At 38.9% G+C, this 26,512-nt stretch overlaps 1 protein-coding gene across 1 annotated transcript in view; it reads left to right on the forward strand.

The window, feature by feature from the left end:
• Positions 1-24,673, forward strand: part of dusp22a (dual specificity phosphatase 22a) — a 161,938-nt gene extending 137,265 nt beyond the window's left edge. The window contains exons 7-8 of the mRNA XM_028809838.2: positions 14,339-14,567; positions 23,348-24,673. Of these exons, the coding sequence (XP_028665671.1) occupies positions 14,339-14,536 (198 nt within the window). The 3' untranslated portion in view covers positions 14,537-14,567; positions 23,348-24,673. The remainder of the gene's footprint in view (positions 1-14,338; positions 14,568-23,347) is intronic.
• The last annotated feature ends 1,839 nt before the right edge of the window (positions 24,674-26,512 follow it).

Raw genomic sequence — 26,512 nt, forward strand, 5'->3', positions numbered from 1 at the left:
AATTTCCGCAGAGACGTGCCGTGGTCCTAACAGCAGACCTGAGCTGCTTGCACCTACTCCAAGTGGGCTTTTAGAATGGATTGAATCTTAGCAAATCTATCATGTAACTGTGCAATGTACTCCTCCCAACCTTCCTTTAAAATGTCCAGTATGCCCCTGGGCTGTCGTCCGTACAATAATTCAAATGGAGAGAACCACATTGAGGCTTGTGGGACTTTCTGATATGCAAAATGGATGAGGGGTAAAGCTGATCCCAGATCCTTCCATCCTTGCTGACCACCTTTCGTAGCATCATTTTGAGGGTCTGATTAAACTGCTCTACTAGACCATTGGCTTGTGGATCATACACCAAGGTCTTTAAATGCTTTATCCTAAGTAACTTGGCCATTTCCCTGAACGTCTCCTAGGTAAATGGCATCCCCTGGACTGTTGGGACTTCATTAGGGATGCTGACTCGCGCAAAGACCCCTACCAATTCCCGTGCAATGAATTTGGATGTAGCTGAGCATAATGGAACAGCTACGGAATACTGGGTAGCGTAATCAACTACAACTGATATATATTTGTGTCCTCAAGCCGAGGGTTCCAGGTGTCCTACAAAGTCGACTCGATGTGTTTAAAGGGGATGTCAATAAGGGGAATGGGAACAAAAGGAACATGATCCCTCCTAGCAATCTGCCATAGTTGACATTCTAGGCAGGACAGGCAAAAATGGCGGACCTCCTCATTGACTCTCAGCCAATAAAAACGGAGTTTAATCTGCTCAAGAGTTTTTTCAGTGCTCAGGTGGACTTAACAGGAGGTTGGTGTGAGCCAATTCACAGACCTGCCACCGGTAAATTTGTGGGACTAACAGTAGTGACCATACCTCCCCTTCGTGCTCTGCCACCCAATAAAGAAGGTCATTACTTAATACAAAGTGAGGTCCCTGTGGCATGGGATGTTGTGTGCAATGGCCATTCACCAGAACTACTGCATTGTTTGTAAATCTAAGGGAATCATCATTCCATTGTTCCCTTTTGAATGAAGCCAGCACCTGCCTATACTGGAAATGTAGCTGTGAGAGAGGTTCAGAATCAACCTCAAAGGGCATGGTTTCGTCCCGGGCTGTCATCATGCCTGATGATAACATTTCAGCGCCCGATGTCTCAGGAGTTGCCACGTTACTACGAGAGAGTGAACCTCCCCTCTCTGCCGGCTCTATACACAGCATGAAGGCAGCTTTGCTGTCCATCACAAGGCCCAAATTACTGTTAGGAGTGGTTAGTGTTAAACCGCTTTAATCTCGCTCCAGTTTCACCACTTCAGACCCAGCCACTCAGGGAGAGTACTCCCCCACTTGGGCCCTTAATTGTTGGAGTTTGACGGTGTTCTGTGTCAAGGCTTCTCCCAGGTCCAGCTCCTGGTTCCTCGAGGAGTCCTTCATCCTGCTGACTATGCCAATGTAGAAAGAATACGCCTTGACACAGAAAAAGGTTTGATGCAGCCTCCCGTGTAGTTGAAGTATGGCTGCAAAATAGGCAAAAAAAAGATAAATGCAAGGTTGTTTACAGATACTAGTCCAAAACAGAACTGATTGGCAGAAGGAATATGGTAGTTTTTAAAGTCAGGCAGGAGAAGTGACATCATCGGGCCTGGAACCGGAATTGACTTCATCAAGTCCAGGTGGGATTTCCCGTGTTTGGTCCACAGGGACAAAAGAGAGATGATTAATGCACTATTCCATCCCCTGCTTTGGCATGGAACTACTTCTTTTGAGCCCTTTAGCTGCTTCCCATGCGCATGTGTGTGACTCCTTTTAGTGAAGAAGTTTCTCATTCTGGGTACTCAATTACAGATGTCGTTTTGATCATGTTTTAAAGATGATTAAAAATAACGTAAAACTGCTTTAACCCCTTAACCGCCCTCTGCCGGATATATCCGGCATCGTAGCTTTAATGCTGACGCCTTACTGCCGGAATTATCCGGCACATTTGCCTGTGGTTATGTGAATGCCTGGCGCGTAGTATAACTGACAGTTTGGCATGGGTATTATTGTATTTCGACAACTCTGCGCTTGTATTGGCCGATCACGTGATGTGATTCGAAAGTGAAAGCTGTGAATATGGCGAAACGTAAACTGACTTCAAGTGAGGTTTTGCAGGCGATTTTGGACAATAATTCTGATCATGATTGTAGCAGTTCTGAAGAAGATTTTAGCGACAATGATGATCAGCAACGTGCGCTGCATGATACTGTGAATGACGGCGCATCGGATGATGGCGATGAGTGGGTGTATCCCCAGCATCTCAACTGGACTGCTGCCCGAGGTGAACTACCTTTTCTGCATCCGTTTGAGGCAACGTGTGGCTTTATTGTTGATGTAAACAATTATACTGCTGAGCAGTTTTATGAGCTGTTGGTGTCACCTGATTTGATCAGACATTTTGCTCATCAGACAAATCTGTATGCAGCACAGTTTATTGAGAAAAATCCCAATTTACCTCCACATTTCCCGTGTTCGTGCTTGGGTAGACACTGATGAAAACGAAATGAAAAAATTCATTGGGATTTTGATGTTGATGGGAATAATCAGAAAACCAGATATTGAGATGTACTGGTCTACAGAGCCTATGTATGCAACACCTATTTTTGCAGCTGTCATGACACGTAACTGATTCTCTTTGCTGCTGAAATTCTTTCATTTGAATGACAACAGAAATGAGCCAGATAAGAAAGATCCAAACCGCGACCGCTTGTTCAAGCTACGTCCTTTGATTGACCATTTATTTGAAGCATTTCAGTTGCCCTACATGCCAGGACCGTCAGTTACAGTTGATGAAAGTTTATTGTTGTGGAAGCCTGAGAAAAGGTACATTTTTGTGTTTTATTATGTGTTTGCCCATTTCTAGAACTTGCACAACATTTAGTGGTCAATACTGCTTGAATAAATGTAAAAAATGTAACAAAAATGTAAAAAAGTAAAAAAACGAAAATTGTTCAGATTTCGCCTGGCGTGGGGAATATTTAGGGAGTTGGTGGTTAAAGGGTTAAAAGTAATGTAAATATTTCATTTTTTCAGTTTTATTCCTTTTTTAATTGTGTTTGGGAATCTTTGATTCAGGCTTCATTGAAGATTGCTAATGTATATAAGAATAAACTGAACTAAATTTAACTGTAGAAAGTCTTTGAAGGTTCACACATGCTTTGTTATGAGTTTTTCCTGAAATTTCTGTGGGAGATTTTGCTGTACTCTTAACTTTGACAGAATAAAGCATACTGGAAAGGGAAAAAGTAAAATTAGCAGTACTCTAAAACATAAGAAACATTAATATATTGTTAGGTACTTCTGCATGCTGCATACCATTTGTAGAATAGTTTAAGAAAAAAAAGGAATGTTTCATTTTCAAGTCACAACAATGGTCTGTATCTCTGCTAGAAGATATAACAACCATGGGAAATTTGTTTGAGCTAGAGGAACATGAATTAAGCCTCTCAGCTATGAAAACCTTGGCAAGCATTTCCCTTGTTTTTCCTGGCAAGTTCTACATACCTAATTTCAATTACTGAAACAGAATTTTTTTTTTTTTTTTTTACTATAAATATGTGGTTATTAACGACTCTTTTTCAGGAATGTCAGTAGAGATTCCCAACATTAAAATTAGAAAATAATTCTATAGAATCTATGTTGCCTATTCACTTATGCCAGAAGTGTTAGGTTTCATTTATAGGCTCTTTTTGTGTATCTTTAGTCTTCATTTTCATTGTTGAGATCTTACCATATCTAAATAAATAGTATGTAAGTTTCCATTCATGAGTAACTGTTGATTTGGAAAGCTGTTATATACTAAATATTACAAGCACATACAAACCAATAGTTGCATATAAATTGATAATTTATTCATAAAGACTACAATTACACTATATGCAAAGCCAGTATTGTGCATCCCATGAAAAAAGTTTTGGTTACGTACAGAAAATCTTGTCATATTGCTTAAATGTGAAATCTCAAATAAGATCGACGAACTGGCTGCGCTGGTAAAAAATGTCAGAACCTACAGAGAATGCAGTTTGTTGTGTTTCTGCGAAACGTGGCTAACTAACACCATCCCAGATGCTAATGTGGAGCTACCCAGGTTTAGCACAGTTAGAGCGGACAGAGACGCAAGTACCTGTGGGAAGCACAAAGGAGGAGGACTCGCTCTCTATGTTAATACACGGTGGTGTAACTCTGGACATGTTAAAGTCAAAATGTCCACTTGCTGCAGGGACATCGAACTGTTGGCTGTAAGTCTGCGTCCCTATTACTTGCCCAGAGAGTTTGGACACGTCATTGTTGTCATCGTGTATATTCCTCCTCGGGTGGACGTGGAGATAGCGAGTGACATCATCCATTCTGCTGTTGCTAAGTTACAAACGCAGCACCCCTGAGGCACTTGTGCTAATCGCTGGAGACTTTAACCATGTGACGCTGGACAAAACATTACCTGCATTCTCCCAGTATGTGGACTGCAACACCCAGGGAAATAAGACTATTGATTTACTGTATGCAAACGTTAAAGACGCATACAGTGCCACCCCGCTGCCTGCGCTTGGGAAAGGAGATCATAACCTGGTTCTGCTTCAGCCTCACTACAAACCAAAAGTTAGAGTCCTACCTGTAACCACACGATCATTCAGGAAGTGGACCCCAGAGGCTGAGAATACTCTGAGACAAAGTTTTGGAACTACAGACTGGGATATCCTGCAGGGATCACATAATGAGAACATTGAGGAGGTTGTTGACTGCACTACTGACTACATCAACTTCTGTATGGACATTGTAGTTCCAGTAAGAACTGTACGCTGCTATGCTAACAACAAGCCATGGATTACAAGTGACATCAAGGGCCTTTTGAACCAGAAGAAAAGGGCCTTTAAAGACGGTGATCAGCATGAGCTTAAGCGCATGCAGAAGGAACTCCGAGTCCAGCTCAGGGCGGCGAAAGAGCAGTACAGGAGAAAGCTGGAGCAGAAGTTGCAGAACAACAGCATGAAGGAAGTGTGGGATGGGATGAAGATCATCACTGGCTGCAGCTCAAAACGGGGGTACCACCATCGAGAGAGAGACGTGAAGAGAGCAAACCAAATGAACATCTTCTTTAACAGGTTTGACCACCCTAACCCACTCTCGCCTCGGAGTACTGCACTCTCTACACATCCTTCTGCTGATACCAACATAGGAGAGACATCCCCACCCACAATTACAGCAGCGCAAGTGAGCAGAGAGCTGAGGAAACTTCGTGCCAGCAAAGCAGCAGGTCCAGATGGAGTATCGCCACGACTGCTGAAGGTCTGTGCATCAGAGCTGGGGGGGTCCTCTACAGCGCATCTTCAACCTGAGCCTGGAACAGGGGAAAGTCCCGAGGCTTTGGAAAACATCTTGCATCACCCCATTCCCAAAGGTATCACGTCCTGGTGAGCTGAATGACTTCCGGCCTGTCGCTCTAACATCACATGTGATGAAGACCATGGAGCGGCTGCTGCTTCACCACCTGAAGCCACAGGTCCAACACGCCCTCGACCCTCTGCAGTTCGCATACCAGGAGAAGGTGGGAGCGGAGGATGCAATCATCTACATGCTACACCGATCACTCTCCCACTTGGACAGAGGCAGTGGCGCTGTAAGAATTATGTTTCTAGACTTCTCTAGCGCCTTCAACACCATCCAACCTCTGCTCCTTAGGGGACAAGCTGACAGAGATGGGAGTAGATTCATACTTGGTGGCATGGATCGTGGACTATCTTACAAACAGACCTCAGTATGTGCGTCTCGGGAATTGCAGATCTGACATTGTGGTCAGCAACACAGGAGCGCCGCAGGGGACTGTACTTTTCTCCGGTCCTGTTCAGCCTATATACATCGGACTTCCAATACAACTCGGAGTCCTGCCACGTGCAAAAGTTTGCTGACGACACTGCTATCGTGGGCTGCATCAGGAGTGGGCAGGAGGAGGAGTATAGAAACCTCATCAAGGACTTTGTTAAATGGGGCGACTTAAACCACCTACAACTGAACACCAGCAAAACCAAGGAACTGGTGGTGGATTTTAGGAGACCCAGGCCCCTCATGGACCCCGTGATCATCAGAGGTGACTGTGTGCAGAGGGTGCAGACCTATAAATACCTGGGAGTGCAGCTGGACTATAAATTGGACTGGACTGCCAATACTGATTCTCTGTGCACGAAAGGACAGAGCCGCCTGTACTTCCTTAGAAGACTGGCATCCTTCAACATCTGCAGTAAGATGCTGCAGATGTTCTACCAAATGGTTGTGGCGAGTGCCCTCTTCTACGCAGTGGTGTGCTGGGGAGGCAGCATTAAGAAGAAGGATGCCTCATGCCTGGACAAACTGGTGAGGAAGGCAGGCTCTATTGTTGGCATAGAGCTGGACGGTTTGACATCCGTAGCAGAGCAACGGGCACGCAACAGGCTCCTATCAATTATGGAGAATCCACTACATCCATTAAACAGTGTCATCTCCAGACAGAGGAGCAGTTTCAGCGACAGACTGCTGTCACTGTCCTGCTCCACTGACAGACTGAGAAGATCATTCCTCCCCCAAACTATGCGACTCTTCAATTCCACCAGAGGGGGTCAACGTTGAACATTATTCAAGTTATTGTCTGTTTTTTACCTGCATTTTTTATTACTCTTTAATTTAATATTTTTTGCTGCTGGAGTATGTGAATTTCCCCCTGGGATTAATAAAGTATCTATCTATCTATCTATCTATCTATCTATCTATCTATCTATCTATCTATCTATCTATCTATCTATCTATCTATCTATCTATCTATCTATCTATCTATCTATCTATCTATCTATCTATCTATCTATCTATCTAAATGTGACTTTTGTCTTTCTGCTCCATCAGTATTCATGAACTAAATCACCTGCTGCAAGTTAACATTTAGTGGTGTAACATTTTGAGTTCTAAAACAAAGAAGCAGCAAAATAGCAAGATTTGACAGAAGTCAGCAAGTTGTTACTAAACAAAAAGTAGTCAATTCGAGTACGATGGGACAAAGTTCCCTATGAATTCATTTAATTTTTTCAATAGGAATTAAGAGCTATATTTATCCAAATGTACCTAGTTGTTTGCAGTATTCTGCCAGCTTCAGTGGGTGGATTTACATTTGTCAGTGGCAACATCACCTTTTTCCTGTTATGAGACTTTGTGTGTAGTATAGTGCTAAGACTAATTAAAGAATATAACATGCATACATACATCTCAACACCAAATCGGGTAAAACAAAATTTTAAAAACTGACCACAACCGTGCTCAATCTGTGAAGTCCATAGTCTCTGTTAGTAGACACAGACTGTTGCATATGCCACACTTTTGCAACACATTTTTCAATTTCAAATCATCTGTCTTATCTCCTAACCTGCCTAGTCCAATACAAGGTCATATTTAGTTGGGGTCTATCCTGGAAAGATGGTGTATAAGGCATAAATCATCCCTAAATGATTTTGAATGGATGTCATTCAGTTACTTGACACACTTGCATGTTTAAGGCCAACAAAAGAAATATACAAAACATCTATTATTTTGGCTTCAAAACATTGCAACTTCAACATTTGTCTGTAAACTCCTTGTTGGTAGCATTGATTTGACTTTTTTTGGGAAATGATCCTATTGCCTATTTGTACCAGCTCCTCTGGAATTATACTGCTTGGCATATCAGTTCCCATAGTTACTTGAAGGGCAAGGTAGGAGGGTGCTTGAGTGGTATCAAGTAGTGGAGATGGTCTTAGTTTCTTGCAAAAGAGTTGCCACTTAACTGTTTTGAAAGAAGGAAGTTCTGATGGCAGCACTTTGTATTCAAATTACATGCTAAGAGGCCAAACATATATGGAAAAATGTTTATTTTATTGTTAAAAACAAATAAAAGTGATGAAAACAGCCATAAACACATAACATATAAATAAATAAAGGACAAACCTGTCTTAAACACTGTCTGAAAGGTATACTGCCCTCTAGTAATCTCACTGGCAAGTGAAGGATCTCCCTTACTGTTGCTGCAGCTCCTTCTCTGCCCTGTGCCACTGCTACTGTCAAATTCTCATCGGCCAGGCAAGCCTTAACACTAATGTTCAATTCTTTTGAGATTTCAGAGAAAACAAGTTACAAATGTTTACATTTTTTAGCTGAAGGTTAAGTGCCTTGCTCATGGTCATTCAATGAGTCTGGGGTGTGAGCTGACCTGATGAACTTGTGGTTTACAGCCCAAGATCATATCTGCTTGAACACTCTGCCTGAGCATAGGAAGATCATACAAATGGCATATTAGAAGAGCTTCAGACTTGGAATCACTATGCAGAGATAAACTAAGTAAACACTGTAAAAGCGTTTAAAATTTTTGAAAAATATTTTTAGCACAGCGAAAAATGCATTTATTGAATTTTGAGCTGTCACAATAGTGTTACATTTAGTTGTATTAAATATGTTGCAGCAATGCTTACGGCAATAAGAGGTTCTTTAAATGTTTCATATTGGCAAAACAAGACCCTGGCATTAATTCAATTTTTAGCTTTATTTAAGGACAAATCATGACAGCATTTCTTGGCAGATACACAAATACAGCTGGGAAAACTGCTGAATGTTAATATTTCAAGGAAATCTAGGTAAAGACGTCTTTTGACTAAACCTGTTATGCTGCACACACAGCCTATAAGAATGACTGAAAATATATCAGATAATATAACTAGAATGTACATCCATCCATCCATCCATTTTCCAACCCGCTGAATCCGAACACAGGGGTCACGGGGGTCTGCTGGAGCCAATCCCAGCCAACACAGGGCACGAGGCAGGGAACCAATCCTGGGCAGGGTGCCAACCCACCGCAGGACACACACAAACACACCCACACACCAAGCACACACTAGGGCCAATTTAGAATCGCCAATCCACCTAACCTGCATGTCTTTGGACTGTGGGAGGAAACCGGAGCGCCCGGAGGAAACCCACGCAGACACGGGGAGAACATGCAAACTCCACGCAGGGGAGGACCCGGGAAGCGAACCCAGGTCCCCAGATCTCCCAACTGCGAGGCAGCAGCGCTACCCACTGCACCACCGTGCCCGCCCTAGAATGTACATATATTTATATATAAAGACAATACACTGATGGACTGTCACCCTATCCAGGGTTTATTCCTGCTGTGTGCTAGTTCCAGTGCCACGCAAACCTGGCCTTAATTAAATGTGTTAGAAAATGACATAACAAAAATAATAATATGTAATGCAAATGTTCAGACCAATTAATTAATATGGTGAAAAAGCAACACGTATTTGCCTTTTTACTTAGAAAATCCCATAGCCATTGGGTAGTCCAAATAGATAAACGTTATACGCCTAGTGAGAAATGCACATGCATTTGAAAAACTATCCTTCTACTCTGAACATACAGCACTGTAAAAGTCTAAAATAAAAACAACACTTTTGACACTTGCTAGAGATAATAAACGTGCTCCATTTGACTTCTAGATTTAAGCTTAACTTGGTCAAGGATTTCATGTTATTGCTTCTTTTGGGAGATCTAAATCTTCATTTTCACTGAGTTAAATTAATTTATGTATATAGAAGAGATAATTAAATAATTGTGGAACTATTACTGCTTTACGTATTGCTGTCAGTGTAGAGCTTGGACGTTTTCCTCATATCTGCATGGGCTTTCTTCAGGTGCTCCGGTTTTGCTCACATACTGTTTACATAAATTGACAATTCTTAGCTGACCCTGTGTGAGTGTAAATTTGATTGTGTGCATGAGCGGGCTCTTTAAAGAGCGAGTGTCCTGACTGATGTTGGTTTCTATAATATGCCTGATGTTGTTAATAAGCTCCAGTCCACTCCAACCTGAACTAGACTAAGAATGTTTGGAATTTATCTTATGTTATACTATTTCTTCAAATATTTTAAGTGTAAAGCCATATGGCATAAATTATAAAAGTAATGCATTTTGCAAGAAACTAAGACCATCTCCACTACTTGATACCACTCAAGCACCCTCCACCTTGCCCTTCAAGTAACTATGGGAACTGATATGCCAAGCAGTATAATTCCAGAGGAGCTGGTACAAATAGGCAATAGGATCATTTCCCAAAAAAGTCAAATCAATGCTACCAACAAGGAGTTTACAGACAAAATGTTGAAGTTGCAATGTTTTGAAGCCAAAATAATAGATGTTTTGTATATTTCTTTTGTTGGCCTTAAACATGCAAGTGTGTCAAGTAACTGAATGACATCCATTCAAAATCATTTAGGGATGATTTATGCCTTATACACCATCTTTCCAGGATAGACCCCAACTAAATATGACCTTGTATTGGACTAGGCAGGTTAAATGGAGACTTTTCTGCGGTTGAACGGTTAATAGTGCCTTATTGTAATGAGATCCACCTATGCTGCATAGCCGTCTATTTTGTTGTTTCTTTCGTGTTCGTGTGTTTGTTCCTGTTATCCTTTCCTTTTCGTTTTGTACCCGTGACCGTGTATTCATGACTTGTTTCTTTCTCAGCATGCGAAATATGGATAAGTAATAAGAAGGATCGCAGTCACTGTTAATATGTTTCTTTTTCTGCAGTTGAACGGTTAATAGTGCTTTATTGTAAGGAGATCCACCAATGCTGACACCTATGCTGTCTAGTGTGAAGGTGTTGATTGCGCGAGCGTCTTCTTTCTTTTTGTGTTCCATGGGCTTGTTGAATCCCCCTCTTGGTGTGTGTCCCGTCCGGTGCCTGTTGGGGGGGGGGGGTGGGTGGGGGGTGCTTGCTGTTGTGCGCGAGCCTCTTTTTTTTTTTTTTTTTTTCGGGTCTAGTTTCGTGTGCAATGTGTTTCGTGCTTTTCCTGCGTTTGACTTTGCGCCTCATTTCTCCTTTTTGTATGTGCTCACTCCTTTTTTCTGTGGTCTTGTCCGCCACTCGCGGCCCCTCATCCGCCTTTGTCGCCCTCTTTTCTCCGACTCTCGCGGACTCTTTTTGCGCCTGCGCCTCTCGCGGCCCCTCATCCGCCTCTCTCGCCCTCTTTTGTCCGCCTTTCTCGGCACCTCAGCCGACTCTCGCGGACTCTTTTTGCTCCTGCGCAGTACGTCTTTTTGCAGCTACGGCCCATGGCCGGATGTGCCTGCGTCCATCATCCGGTTTAGCATTCTCGGTTAGTAATATGGATTACTTTAGATAAACGTTATTAACCCCAAGGGGAAATTCAAATATATACAGCAGCAGAAACATATAAAACAAGAATATAGACTCATGGGACAGATAATACAGTCATCCAATTTTGCCATCATCCTCTTTTACAGAACAGCATCCAGTGTGTCCAGGGTTTACCCTGTGATGAAGCAGGCTTTCCTGCTAAGTTTGTTCAAGCATTTTGCTTCTGTTGTGCTCAGGTTACTTCCCCAGGAGACGGCAGCATAGAACACTACAGTGGCTGCTATGGACTAGTAGAACATTTCCAGCAGCTTGCTGCACACATGAAAAGACCCAAGTCTCCTTTGCAAGTTCAGTCTGCTCTGGCAAGTTCATTAGCTCTGTTCTTGTTCTCTTCCTCTGCATTTTAAGCAGCTTGTTTGTAGCCAGTGATATTCCTCATCCTGTTCCACACTTCGTTCATGTTGTTTTGTTGTAACTTGTGGTCAAGTTTGTCTCTGTTGTGGGTTTTCAACTCACAGAGCTGCTTCTTTATTTCTGACTACAACTGCTTGATTTCATTCTTATCTCCAGGCAAAGCTCTCTTCTCCATATTCAAGTAGGGCTTTCAGTTCTTCTGTGATCCATGGCTTGTTTTTAGGGAAACAGTGCACTGTCTTTGTGAGCACTTTGTTATCCACACAAAACTTGATGCAGTCTGTGATACAGTAGCTGAATTCCTTAATTTCCTTGCCTCGTGGGGTGGGGGGGCTAGTTCACTACTACGGTATTCTGGAATTTTATGAGAACCCAGCAAATGCATTTATTCAGAGATCTGCATATGATATCTTGAAATGTTGTGATAAGGTGGCACATGAGAGGATTGTGATCAAACCAAAATAGTGGATTTTTAAAGGTGCGATATTTAGATTGGTGAAAAATTGACTTAAATACAGGAAGCAAAGGGTTATGGTGCAGAGAACCTTTTTAGGAGTTATATTAAATGTAATGTTGCTGAGAGATCAATGCTAGGACATCCACTATTTTTAATTAATATAAATAATCTGATAAGAGTATGACTAAGTTGATAAAGCATGCAGATGATGCTAAGCTTGGTAGAATGGAAGATAATTGAGAATGAGACAAAACATTACAGATGAATATCGAGAAAATTTAGGTTGGCTCAAATTATTCACTGATTAAATTTAATGCAATAAATGTATATCATTACATGTAGGAAAAACGAATATGCAATTAGAGGTTTGAAACTTGAAAAGTACACCATATAGGTTATAAAATGAAGGTTATACTTAAGCCGAATGATACACTGTGAGCCCTTGTCTAGAATACTGTGTACAGTTTTGTCTCCAAAAAAGACATAAAATGGTTTAGAGAAAGCCAATGAAAAAGAAACTAGACTAGATTGTGGGGCTGTGAGACATGGGGTATAAGGAGATACTGAAGGATTTAAGGTTTTTCAGTTTAGTCAAATTGAGATTAAGAGATGATATGACTCAAATGGTTAAAATTAGCAAGATAGTTAGTGTGGTAGATCTCAACAATTACTTCACAATGAGTTTTTCCAACAAGAACACTTGGACACAGATGAAAACTTGTTAAACGTACTTTTCACATAAACATTAGTTTTCTTTATATTGTGTTTTTTCAGGTCTTTTTTATCATAGACATGTGGAATTATTTACAAATGAATGTGGTAGACAGAGTACTTTAGAGATATTCAAAACTTGATGATGTAATTTTGGAGAACTTATGTGAATAGAAACAATGAGCCATTCAGCCCAATACATGTGTCAATTCCATTCCCTCCATTTCTCCAAAATTACATCGACGGTCTCTAGAGTACTACTGCCTACCACCCTAATTGGTGATTTATTCCATTTGTGTATGTCCATTGTACTAATTCTTCTAATTTTAAACACTTCATCTTGAGACTCAGTATGAGAAACTCGGACCAGTTTGATTTTGTTGTAATGGGTCACAGAGTTGTACAGGCTGTTAAGAGCACTATGGCTGGGGGGGTCTCATACTTCACAAGTAATGGTGAAGAGTGCATGCTGTGACTGACTACAGCATGGGGTGTTTTTTTTTATAATATAAATGAGGACTTAAACTGAAAATCATAGGATGATTTATATAATGCTATCCTAAGCAACACTTGGCTTCTGTAGTAAATTTAAATTAATATTTTTTTTCTATAAAGCCATATAAACATTTAATAATGTTTTTGATTCATTGGTAACTTCCCAGGGCAGGAAAAAGGTAAAATTTATCTTCTCAGCATGCTGTGGCTTTCTTGGCTGGATCCTAGTAGGACTGAAAAGTGTTTGGCAGTGTGACAGATATGAAAATCAACTGACAATGAATTCTGTAAGACCTTCCTCACTGGAAATACCCTGGATCTCAACAAGAGCAAAATTGTCCTCTTGGAAATGTAATTTTAATACTAAAGACAATGAGTAAATACAAAAATAATATGGTGCTCAAGAGACTTTATTGTTAATAAATGAGGCATACATAACAGTATTTACTGGGGCAGTCAGAGGAAGTTAAATGGGCTTTTGATGATCCAGCTGTAAAACAGTCAAGTCTTCCAAAGACTTTTTTTTTAATATTCTGAAAATACTTGGAACTGTTTTAAAGTAGTTCCCATAAACAGACCCTAAGTGCAAACATTTTTAGACTCCTCCACAGTAGTGCAGAGTTTCACATTTATAAGTGAATTATTGTTCATTCTAGCACGCCTTAATAATTTCAGGAATAATTGATACCTTAAAAAGGTTCATACTTTTTTCCTTTCATGGAATGTGTGTTGGAGAGGCATTCCATTCAAAGTTTGCTCCTGTCTTACTGCCAGTCTTCCATCCTGTAATGTAAAAGGTTGTTTTAGAAATAGATGTAAAAGTTATATTGCATAATTTAATGTATGCATGCTTGATTATGAATTACCTTAAGTGCATTAACATTAATAAGGCCTTTTATAAATTCTGTTTCCTGTAAAATTATTTAAAATAAACCTTTTTAAATGTGTATCATAATATGATTTTTTTCTTAGAGGGGAAATACTGCTAAAAAAGTTTTAAGTAATTCAATATTAAAAAGTACTGAAGTTCATTAGAATTTTATGGTTTCTTTAAATATTTTTCAATCTCTGTTTATTACAGTATCGACTGTGGCTTCAGACAAAATATGGTCACAACCCTTTTAATGACCAGGAGGAAGTTGAGAAGTTACTGCAACAGTATGAGGAACAGCAGCAATGTAGAAACAGTGAGCAAAACTGGACAAACCAGGTTACAACAGTGTACCCACTGCCTTATAATGCATACAGAACCGGCAACACCAGCTGGCTAAACAGATAAAGCCCTTTATTAGGAGAGAATAAATATTTTGGTAGGTATATTTTGATTTTATATACAGTATTATTATCTTCTCCAATTTAAAATAAACAGTACACAATAACTAAGATGTACAGTATACTTTTTTCCTATTTTGTATATTCAGACAGGTTTATATATAAGTGATCATACAAATGATAACCAGTTAATTAGGCAATCCAAGCAACTCTAATTAGGATTAAAAAGTAAAATTAAGCACATTTTATATATCACTTTTGTGTAAATTATTTTATTATATCAAAAAGAGATTCCATTTTTGCACAAACAAGGTTTACATTATATTTCATAGAAAATTATACTTGGCATCAGCATCTTCAGTGCTCAATTTCCAGCTTTTTGCTAGGTGAGCCAAGGTACCTTTATAGCACTTTACTGATTTTGATTATGATTTGGAAGTGGCATTAAATTTATCTTCACATGTTAGTACTGGCATCGCACCAGGTGACACCATCACAGAGGGTGGCACCCAAATGACTGGCCAAAATCATCAAGGGGATCACCCCAAGCCCAATTAAATGATTAAGATAATGAGTGTCCGTGAGCTGAAATCACCAAGGGGGAACCACTCAATGAAACATTTGAGTGTCCATGCATCATTAATCGTGGAAATTAGCACACTGTATTGTTTAAAGTATGATCTTCTATGTTCAGGAGCTCTTTTCATCAAGTTAACCCAGGGGCTTCTGGGGGTCTTAATCCGGCCTTGGTTACCACACTGGGTGACATCAATCCTAGTGACACCAGTGTGTGTTAGCAGGTGTTATATACTGAAAAATATTTATGATTTTAACTGAACATTATTACACATTTGAAATGATCCAATTGCTACGGAAACTTAGATCTGCCTTATATATAAGTAAACCTTGTGGGGGAAGTACATGTTAAACTTTAAGTGATAAATGATCATTTCTTACAATGGGTTGGTCTTTGTTCAGGTTATTGTTCTAATTGCATCTTTTCAGTTTATTTGACGTGTGTTCATTGTTGGCAGTGTGCTGATATAGAGGTTACGTTAAATGTTGTGGGTTCACATCCAGCACCTAGTAGTTATCTCTGTGGAGTCTGCATGTTCTCCTTGTGTTTGTGAAAGCCTTCTTTAGGCTACTTTTCATCCTACACTCTAATCACATGTGCGCTGTATTAATTACTGGTTCTAACTTGACCCTGGGTGAGTGTATATGTTTTTGTAAGTGTGAATAGGCCTGATATAAGCTGGTCCCATTTTTAGGACTGCTTCCTATCTTGTGCCCAATGTGACCAGGATGCTGATTTATTAGTGTTATGTGTTGACTTTCATGTTTTTAAGCATTTTCTGGTCACCCTTGGTTATTATGAGATTTTAAAATGTTAGAAGCAGATAAAGTCATTCATTTGTGGAACATTAGATATGTTAAACAAATATTCTTGTTTTTCACTTTTTAAGTATGCCTCAGGATACTGAGTATGGGCATATTACTGAAAAAATATGGTCTTGTTTTTGTGAGTTTTGATGACTGAATAATATAGGCTTACTTTTTTTGGAAGTACCGGTAATAAGATAAACCATTTATATTTCACACATTTTGACAATATGCAATTTTTTATTTGCTTTCATTTTTTAATTGCAGCACCCCAGTGATGAACTTATTTTATAAAATTGCAACCCTCCTGAAACAGTAAAAAACCTTCCTCAGTGCCCAAGGCAGAAATATTAAAGACTACATAATAGATAGATAGATACTTTATTAATCCCAGGGGGAAATTCACATATATCAGGGAATTCTGAATTTTGGAGGCTATTGCAATAGCAGGCTTTTCCTGCTCCTGGAGGTACAAGTCCTTACCCAACCAGAAGGCTCATGTAGTGGAAGAATAGCTGAGGAGTTTAGGGTCTGGCCTTTTAATCCCCTGTCTCACTAGTAGTCAGCAACATTGCTATTCCCAGCGAGTCCTTATCTCCTCAAGGAATTCTGTGAAATGTGTTTATAACAGAGTTACCCTCAACCCACTGGTTCCAGTATTATTCTAGCTGGGCTAGGAAGTGCTTCTAGCTGCTTAGAACTAATTAAAGTAGTTAGGATAGTGATTTGGAAATGAGTGCGTTTATGCCAGAGTGGAAAATTAAGCCAGAGTAAGACATAAGTATTTGAGGTTTGGAGTTAGGAGGGAGACTGTGTTTGGGACAGGTGACATTTAAGAGAAGACATGCATATTATTCTGACCCAGAAGGATATGTCGTTTATAGGTTGTTCTTCTGTATATTCCTGTACCCATCCTCTGGATGTCATGGTATCGCCTAATTTACCTTGAAACTTTGTTCAGTACTTTGTGCCAACATATTGTGTCATAATTTTATTCCTTTGCCCATACAGTCCTGATTATAGGGTGAGACTTCTTCAAAACTCCCTTAGATTCACAAATGGTCGAGCTTTTTTAAGTTATTTGGTGCAGCCTGTTTCTACATAGAATCAATTATTTTTAATTGCACCCATTATTCAGGTCCCAATATCATTTCTAAAGATTTCTCCTCTTGGGCGGGCCCTTGTATATTTTCTGTAGTTTCATAATGCTGTCTTTTACTTGTGCATTATTAAATTATCTTTCATAGTCTGCTCCTTGCCAGATAGCATGATGTCATCATAATACTAGTAATGACATACCTTATCAAGACCATCTGGTCCCTGTTTAGAAAGAGTGAAGCTGAATAATTTTCAGATTGATTCTGGTGTTCAGGTGTGTCATGAATAAATAAAAACGCAGTAGACAAATTAGTCATTGAATTTCATTCTGCTGCTGTTGCACAAATATTTTATTTAAAGGTGATATGCACATTTAGCTTCTCCCTTTACTTTTTAACGTCTGTGCATATTACACTCTATTTTGTTAATTCTGAAATAAATGTTGTGATGGATGGCCGGGACGCCCCTGAAACATATGTACCAGGGGGGCAAGGATGGGAAAGCCAGTATCTCCCCTTGGACGCTAGATGGCTGCCTTCTTGGGTTGCAGCAGTGCCTCGGACTCCCCCAGGGCTTCATGGGGGTTGGAGTTCTGTGCAACCCTGTTGGGTTCCGCAGGCATCACCAGGGGGTGCTGCAGCAGGAGATTCTGGCCCCTTTTGGGCACTGGTTTCGCCACACCCGGAAGTGCAGCCAGATGTCGGCAATGAAGCACCTGGAGGACTTCCGGGTACCCAATAAAAGGAGTCAGCGGCCAGAGTCGGGTGGAGGAGGCCAAGGTTGCCTGGGAGGAGTGGTGGTGAAAAGGAAGAGTGTTTTGGTGTGTTTGTTGATGCTTTGGGACTGTGTTGTGCCTGTGGGGGATTATGGGGAAGACATGCCTCACAGGTGAATAGAAATAAAAAGTCTTTGGTTTTTATACGTGCCTCCGTGTCCATCTGTGCCGGGTCTGGCGCCTATACAGAGCCTTATTGTTACAATGTATTGCCTCTAAAAATGATGACTACCCTATTGTCAGTTACTGGGTAGTTTCCTTAAGGTGAAATATCTGATTCTTCATTATTGATCAGGTTATATCTTTTAACTTTATTCTTAGGTTAATCATGTTTTTAGTCACTCATGGAGCAATGTTGAATGACTTAATATAATTTTCTCATCTTCTGTTAATCTTACTAGCTTTTGCCCTGTGCTCAATCGAGAAGTTCCCAACTCATTTGTGTATTTCAGCATTTCTACTGTATTCCATAGTGTACTGTATTTGTATTGTCAATTCAGGCTAAGACAGAAAGCAAGGTTATTTTTTAAAAATGCATTTTTTTTAATTACCTGCCTACCTTTCCCTATGATGAAACACTTGCCACTGGGGCCTGGCCTGTGAATTAATTAATTAATAACTGCCTGCATTGCCATCTTTCCCACTTCTCGAATTACTTAAGTAGTAATATGCCATAACTATATCTTTGTGTTTCTGCCCATGCAGATTTTGTAGTCTTTATTGACTAAGAATGTTATGCCTAAGCCAGTCACTCCTTTCAAGGTATCTCATAATTTAGGATGTGTTGTGATAGAAACTAAATACTATATATGCACTCTCTTCTTAATACAATCTCCATCATCATGCCAGATTCCTCAACCAAGTTCTATTATTTCAGCTTTAGTGCAATCTTGTCTTTTATGATTGTAGCAATGCACCATTCATCCCCTAACTCCTGGTTTGATTTATTTTGAACTAAGGTCGAGGAGCTTGTATTTCTACCATTGACTGTAGAGAGGAGCTCTTTCTTCTTGCAACTTGTTCTTAGTCTCGGATTCACAATGTAACTCTCATCCCATGTTTCAAAATCCAGTGCACTTATTACTGTAGAACATATGTGAAATGGTTCTTTTTATTTTCTCGCATACATAGTATAGAGAAAGTATAGGAATCGTGAAAAAATTCGACCTCGAGATTTTGATGAATCTTGACGTTTTAGACCTTCCTGAGTCCAAAAATACCATTTTTGAAATTATGTCTGTCAGTGTGTAAACATGATAACTTAAAAACGCTTTCACCTAGGTCAATGAGATTTTGTACACCTGCTTCATATCAAAAATAAGGAATCCTATCAAATTTTGGGCCACTTCCAGCAACCGGACGTGGTACTTTAACTGAATATTTTTGCGGATTTTCAGGTAAACTATGGTTATAATTAAAGATAGATGATTCAGATTTGTTATAGATATTTATAATGATAAAAAGCAAACAGATATGACATTTGAGAAAAATTACTGAACTGGAAGTAGTATTGTATTTAAACAACAATCCAAGAAACAAACAGATACGATATTTGAGAAATATTGCGCAACTGGAAGTGGTTCTGATGACCTTTTCCTCTGTCTCAGTCGAGGGGATCACACTCCCGATTGTTTAAATTTGTTCAAGATTTAGTTCATACTCTGCTATTAATTAACGCCATCCAGGCTGACCTGCAGAATTTCATTTTGATTTATAACTGTAACATGGCTGTATTGATTTTAAGAGCTATATATTTTACATCAGTTCCAGAGACGCTGTTCCAATAGCAGGTTTTCAGAATATCTCAGCCAGTGATACTATGATTTTCCCATCCTGAGATTGAACTCCCTTTTTCCCACATCAACTTTGGGTAATGCTTTCTTTTAAAATATTTTCTTCACTTTCTGTACCTGTTGTATCTAGCAAGGGCTGCTCATCTCTCTAGGAATTCAGTTCTTTAAATATCGAGATGAAGGTTAATGCAGATTGAAATATCCCTTTCATCCCTGATGGTAATGAAGAGGGAAATAAAACTAAACATTTTAAAGAAACAATTTTATATGTTCTCAGGAGAAGCTATTGCTGCACATATGTAACTCTAAGACACACACAAATGGTAGGAATAGAGTTTGCATTTAAAATGGAATATTTTAGGTGCTTCTGCATATAATTTGAAAAGCATTGTTATATCTGTCCACATGCAAGAATTTGGATCTCAGTGGACCAACTTTCCTGAAGTTTTGTATAAATATTCAAGGAAACTTGTTGGTAAAGTTCAGTTTTCATTGAGATATTTCAAATAGAGTATTGGTGAATTTTCAAGAAAGCTGTCTTAAAACAGAAGAAGCTATTGTGTAACTTCAGTTACTGATTAATTTACTCTTTCAAATCAAATCAAATTGTATTTGTTTGTCACATACTGATTGTACATACAGTACAGTATGCAGTGAAATACTTAGCAGGGCTTGTGACTATACAAGTTGATGTGGCAGCGGCTTACATGAATCACTGCTGAATTAATACAAGTCTCTTACTGTTTGAGGTAAACATAAAGAAAAAATTTTAAAAAACAAAATAAAAAATGACTAGTCTAGAAATGAATGGAAAAGGAATGAAGTAATGTAAACATCTCTCTTTAAACAAAATGAATAAACATGTACTTACATTACACTAAAAAGTAAAACTCAAGGCTACAGATTATAATAATTCAGTATTTCTCGGACACTGTAATTTATCAGCACAGTGCCATGAAGCTCTGCAACCCGTCATTGTCTGTAGCAATCAACAATTCTAGCTGAAGACTTGAACACAATTGTAACTCTCCATCAACTAGTTCTTTCAAAACTTTTATGTTTAAATAATATGAACTACTACTATTAGCCATAAACTATCAGTACAAACCGTAAAACCAGTGCAAAAATGCAACTTTGACTTCACTTGATTTGAAATGTGATATACAATACTGTGCTAAAGTTTTAGGCAGGTGTGAAAAAATGCTGTAAACAAAGAATGCTTTCAAAATTGGAAGTGTTAATCATTTATTTTCATCAATCAACAAAATGCAGTGAATGAACAAAAGAGAAATCTAAATCAAATCAATATTTGGTGTGACCACCCTTTGCCTTCAAAACAGCATCAATTCTTCTAGGTACACTTGCACACAGTTTTTAAAGGAACTTGGCTGGTAGGTTGTTCCAAACATCTTGGAGAACTAACCACAGATCTTCTGTGGATGTAGGCTTCTTCACATCCTTCTGTCTCTTCATGTAATTCCAGACACACTCGATGATGTTGAGATCAGGGCTCTTTGGGGGCCATACCATCACTTCCGGGACTTCTTGTTCTTCTTTACGCTGAAGATAGTTCTTAATGACTTTGGCTGTATGTTTGGGGTCCTTGTCCTGCTGCAGAATAAATTTGGGGCCAATCATACGCCTCCCTGATGGTATTGCATGATAGATAAGTATCTGCCTGTATTTCTCAGCATTGAGAACACCATTAATCCTGACCAAATCTCTAACTCCATTTGCAGAAATGCAGCCCCAAACGTTCAAGGAACCTCCACCATGCTTCACTGTTGCCTGCAGACACTCATTATTGTACCGCTCTCCAGCCCTTCGACGAACAAACTGCCTTCTGCTACAGCCAAATATTTCAAATTTTGACTCATCAGTCCAGAGCACCTCTTGCCATTTTTCTGCACCCCAGTTCCTATGTGTTTGTGCATACTTGAGTCGCTTGGCCTTGTTTCCACGATGGAGGTATGGCTTTTTGGCTGCAACTCTTCCATGAAGACCACTTCTGGCCAGACTTCTCTGGACAGTAGATGGGTGCACCTGGGTCTCACTGGTTTCTGCCAGTTCTGAGCTGATGGCACTGCTGGACATCTTCCGATTTCGAAGGGTAATAAGCTTGATGTGTCTTTCATCTGCTGCACTAAGTTTCCTTGGCCGACCACTGCGTCTATGATCCTCAACATTGCCCGTTTCTTTGTGCTTCTTCAAAAGAGCTTGAACAGCACATCTTGAAACCCCGGTCTGCTTTGAAATCTTTGTCTGGGAGAGACCTTGCTGATGCAGTATAACCAACTTGTGTTGCTGTGCTCAATCTTACCATGACATGAAACTGTCTTCCACAACCTCACCTTGGTAGCAGAGTTTGGCTGTTCCTCACCCAGTTTTAAGCCTCCTACACAGCTGTTTCTGTTTCAGTTAATGACTGTGTTTCAACCTATGTGTGACATTGATGATCATTAGCACCTGTTTGGTATAATTGGTTGATCGTACACCTGACTAGAATCCTACAAAATCCATGACTGTGTGCAAGTGTACCTATAAGAATTGATGCTGTTTTGAAGGCAAAAGGTAGTAACACCAAATACTGATTTGATTTAGATTTTTCTTTTGTTCGCTCACTTTGCATTTTGTAAATTGATAACAATAAACAATCATTATTTATATTTCTGAAAGCATTCTTTGTTTACAGCATTTTTTCACACCTGCCTAAAACTTTTGCACAGTACTGTATAACAGTAAAAACCTTACTCCAGATACCACAAGTTCTTAACTACATCACATTACACCAGTTGTAGTTATTATCTTGCTAGAACTGTGCTAAGCATACATGTAATGAAGTTTTTTTCATTTTGGTGATTGTTTAAAGCTGAAGCTCTTACTCAATTATTATTACTCTCACTGTTACTATTAAATACATCAACTGGCTTTGTTGTTCATCTTATCACATTTTTTTACATCAGTCAACTGCTTCATCTGCCTTTTGTCTTAGGGTGTGCAAATATGGACATATTTTTGGAATTAGTATTTTGCATAAATTATTTTATATTATTTTGATTTCATTGTTTTAACTCTGAATATTAGCAAGGCTAACTGTGCTGGGCTTTTATTGGGAATTAGCTCCTTCTGAAAAAATTAATGCTGGGCCTATGTGATATATGTTGAACTTTTTTTGGCATTAAGTTACAAATAAACTCATGGTTGGTAGGATTCAGAAAGTAAATGTTTTGGTGCTATAAGTAAGGCAGATGAATAAACAAATGTAGCATCAATGATTCACAGTTTTTAAATGTACTTTCATCAATGTGATTTAATCATGGTACAATGTGTACAAAGTATAATAGGGTCATTAGGTGAACTAAATTATAGTAACTTTTCAAAAATATGCAAATGAAAATGTCCAGAATAAAGCCATAAATCTTTCTAGCAAAACCAATCAAAATATATTACCAAAATATGTATATTTTGCTAAAATATACTTTTGAATAATTTAACTTTCTTTGTATGTAAGTTTACATTACATTTTAAAGGTTCATACCCATCCCATAATCATTTTTTAATTTTCAAAATCACACATATAGCTTACAGAGAAAATGTTAAATAATTAACAAAACAGTGCAGCACCAAAATTAGGCTTCTTTATTGGCAAATAGTGAAAAAGTGAATTTGCAGTTCTTTTTAAGCCAGTGTTGCTTGCTATAGCCTTATATACATTAGTTGGGTAGGATGCTCCTTGGCAGATCTGTAACTTTTTTATTTGTACTTGCAGGTAAAACATTTGGAATACAGTTTTTGAGTGTGAAGTTAAAGTAAACCTGTTAAAGTGACTTGCGAACAGTGAATTCTGAAACCAAAAGACTCTTGGTCTGAAGATGATGAAGAACATCGCTTCAACTTTTAGGATGAATTAATCTATTCATGTGCAAAAGGTTGTTCCTCAATGGAAAGGTTTCACTTGCATTATGACAAGAATATTTCTGTAAGAGATAGCTGGGTGATAAATGTATATGATGTGTTGATCCAGATTAATAAATGCTGACCTTATTGTTTTATTTTTAACCATAATTTCTAAAACCAGTTGAAGCCAGTTGAGTGATTTAGTGAACCTAAACCCCCAATCCCTTTTTATACAAGGTAAAAACGCACCCTGATTAATTCGTAATAGATGAATCATTATGATTACAGTATTTTATAATTTAATAGGGAGATTTAACTTCTACCTCTAGGTCTTATCTCTACAGTATTACATTCGGTTTTAGTGAATTATTACCCATACCATAACCCAGCACCCAGGGCAGAGTGGTGGCTCTGAGGCTAAGGATCTGCGCTGGTATCCCGAAGGTTGCCGGTTCGAATCCCCGTCACTGCCAAAAGAGATCCTTCTCTGCTGGGCCCTTGAGCGAGGCCCTTAACCTTCAGTTGCTCCAGGGGTGCTGTACAATGGCTGACCCTGCGCTCTGACCCCAAGGGGTATGCGAAAACTAACAAATTCCTAATGCAAGAAATTGTATAAGGCGAAATAAAGAACAAAAAAAAAAAAGTAATTACACAAGGATTACAAGTTTTTTTCTAGAAGATCATTTTGATTTGTTGCCTAATAACTACAGCTGCACAATTTGAATGGAGTGTCATTTTTGTAAGATACCACAGTGTCTGTGCCTTAAATCATCCAGCTGTGGCGTATAGACAACAAATCCAACACTGTGACTACAGCTGCAAAATATTTTACATTTAACTGTTTATATCCAAAGAACGAAATTTACTTCAGAGGAAGGAATGTTACAACTGCACTTAAAATCTTGGCTGGTAATGGTGCTGATTTTAGTCACTGAAACAGCATACATGCAATTAGTTTAATTAAAGTTAATTCTAATTACATTTGTGTAATGCTTAGTAAGTACTTCATTCTTTAACAAGCCTTACCTACTGTAATTGTTGATAATAAATTCATTTTAACCTAACAAAGTCAAGTTTTGTTTAGCATAGATGGTTTGTCTGCATGTTTCTTTATATTTTGAATAAGTACTGGAATATGTGCAAATATTAAATGTTTACAGTTCCATTGTTCTTTATCATAAATAAATGAACTTCACTGTTCCATGTCTGTGATAATCAAAGTATGTTTTAGAAACATTTATATGGTGATCCTGAAAAATAATTTAAGCTGAGTAGGGTTCATTTATTATAGACTGCCTAGTAAAGCAGTGTTTTAAACTGGGTTTCAGCACGTACATCATATTGAAATAGTGAACCGGCAGTTGTAAAGTAATTATGGAATACTGCATTCTGGAGGAAGAATTTCAGCATTATCACCAGACACATTGCTCATCAATATGCATTTAAAGACCAGCAATAATGAATATTTGTTTACGTGCAATACTATTGAGAAGATGTGATATCGTTTGGAAGGATACTCAGTAGTCAAAAACTTAAATGAAGTAGTATGTTTAAAATGCAGCACCATAGCAATATGCAACTGATTGTTCAGGCCTTAAATTACTCATCTAGATATATCAATCATTTATCTGGATCTATATTCGAATTTACACATTTCTTTGAAATAACCGGTTTTTGCAATGCTTTCTTGAAAATGGTGCTTGCATTGTGATAGTGCCTCTATGCATTTATTGCTTTCCTTTCTAAATTCACTTTGTCACCACAGTTCTATTTTAGTCAGTGGTTCAATCCATCTCTACATTAAAGTGCACAGGGAGCTACAACTTATTTTAGTTACAATTGGATACCACCCAAATAAGGAAATACTTGTTTAGGCTAACACATATGGGAAATGTTTAGAATAACCAATCATGTGATCACATTTCTTTGTGCTGGTTGCAAAAAGATAAAGTCCATTCAGGAAACCCTTTTTTTCCATCCTTTTGTGATTGCAAGTTGAATGTGCAAGTGTGACTTCACAATGCCACTGTCTGAGTCTCTAAATCTGACTGTCTGCCAGCAATAAACCAGAATTTATTTATGCAGCATCTTTCACATAACACACCATTTCAAGGCGTTTTACAGCATAAGGAAGAAAGAACACAGTTCAGATGAACAAGGTAAGTAATGTCATTTGTTTGGGCATGGATTCCTTCGGTATTTTATATAATGTTTCTTTGTACTCTGGAAACTGAAACTGCTTTTGAAAATTGAAAAACAGCATTTTTCTAAGAAAACATTTTTGATAATTTTTTTTAAGATTAGGCGAGAAATCAAGTTGATTTTTTAAAGTTTAAATTTAATTAGTATCTGTAAAGGCTCCCATTAATAATTTTGGAAGATATGAAGTAAAGTATTACTGTGGGTCCTATCTTTTATATATATTTCTTTTCTGGTTCGTCCTGCTTCCACTTCAAAACCAGTCCCACCCATACGCAGCCGACACAGCATTTCTCGATTCCTATTCGTCCTCTTCCAAACCCTTCCCCACGCTGCCTGTGGCTCTTCTTCAAAACTGGTCCTGCCCACACACAGCCGACGCGGCATTTCTCGATTCCTATTTATCCTCCTCCAAACCCTTCCCCACATTCTTCCAGTGCGATTCCTGCAACAAAACTTTTCACACGTGAACCTCACTTGCTAAACACAAGAAAAGGCATTCTTCCCAACAACTATATGAGTGCCAGAAATGCAATAGGAAGTTCACTACACAGGATTGTCTGACTAAACACAACAAAACTCATTCACAACTCTTGCAATGCAACATCTGCAAAGCAACATTTCCAAACCAACGCAGTCTCATACACAGACATACACACAATCCGCTTCCCATTACCACAGGTACTTCTTCACCTAATTCCTGTCTTCCCGTCCCAAGAGTACAACACTGGGACTCCAGACCAGCAGTGCAAACACTGTCATGCACTATACTGGCCTGCTGAGCATAATACAACCAACAAGTACTCAAGGTGCTGCCACAACGGTAAAGTAGCTTTAC

Source organism: Erpetoichthys calabaricus, chromosome 9 (genome assembly GCF_900747795.2).
Source record: "Erpetoichthys calabaricus chromosome 9, fErpCal1.3, whole genome shotgun sequence".
Taxonomy (NCBI): Eukaryota; Metazoa; Chordata; class Cladistia; order Polypteriformes; family Polypteridae; genus Erpetoichthys; species Erpetoichthys calabaricus.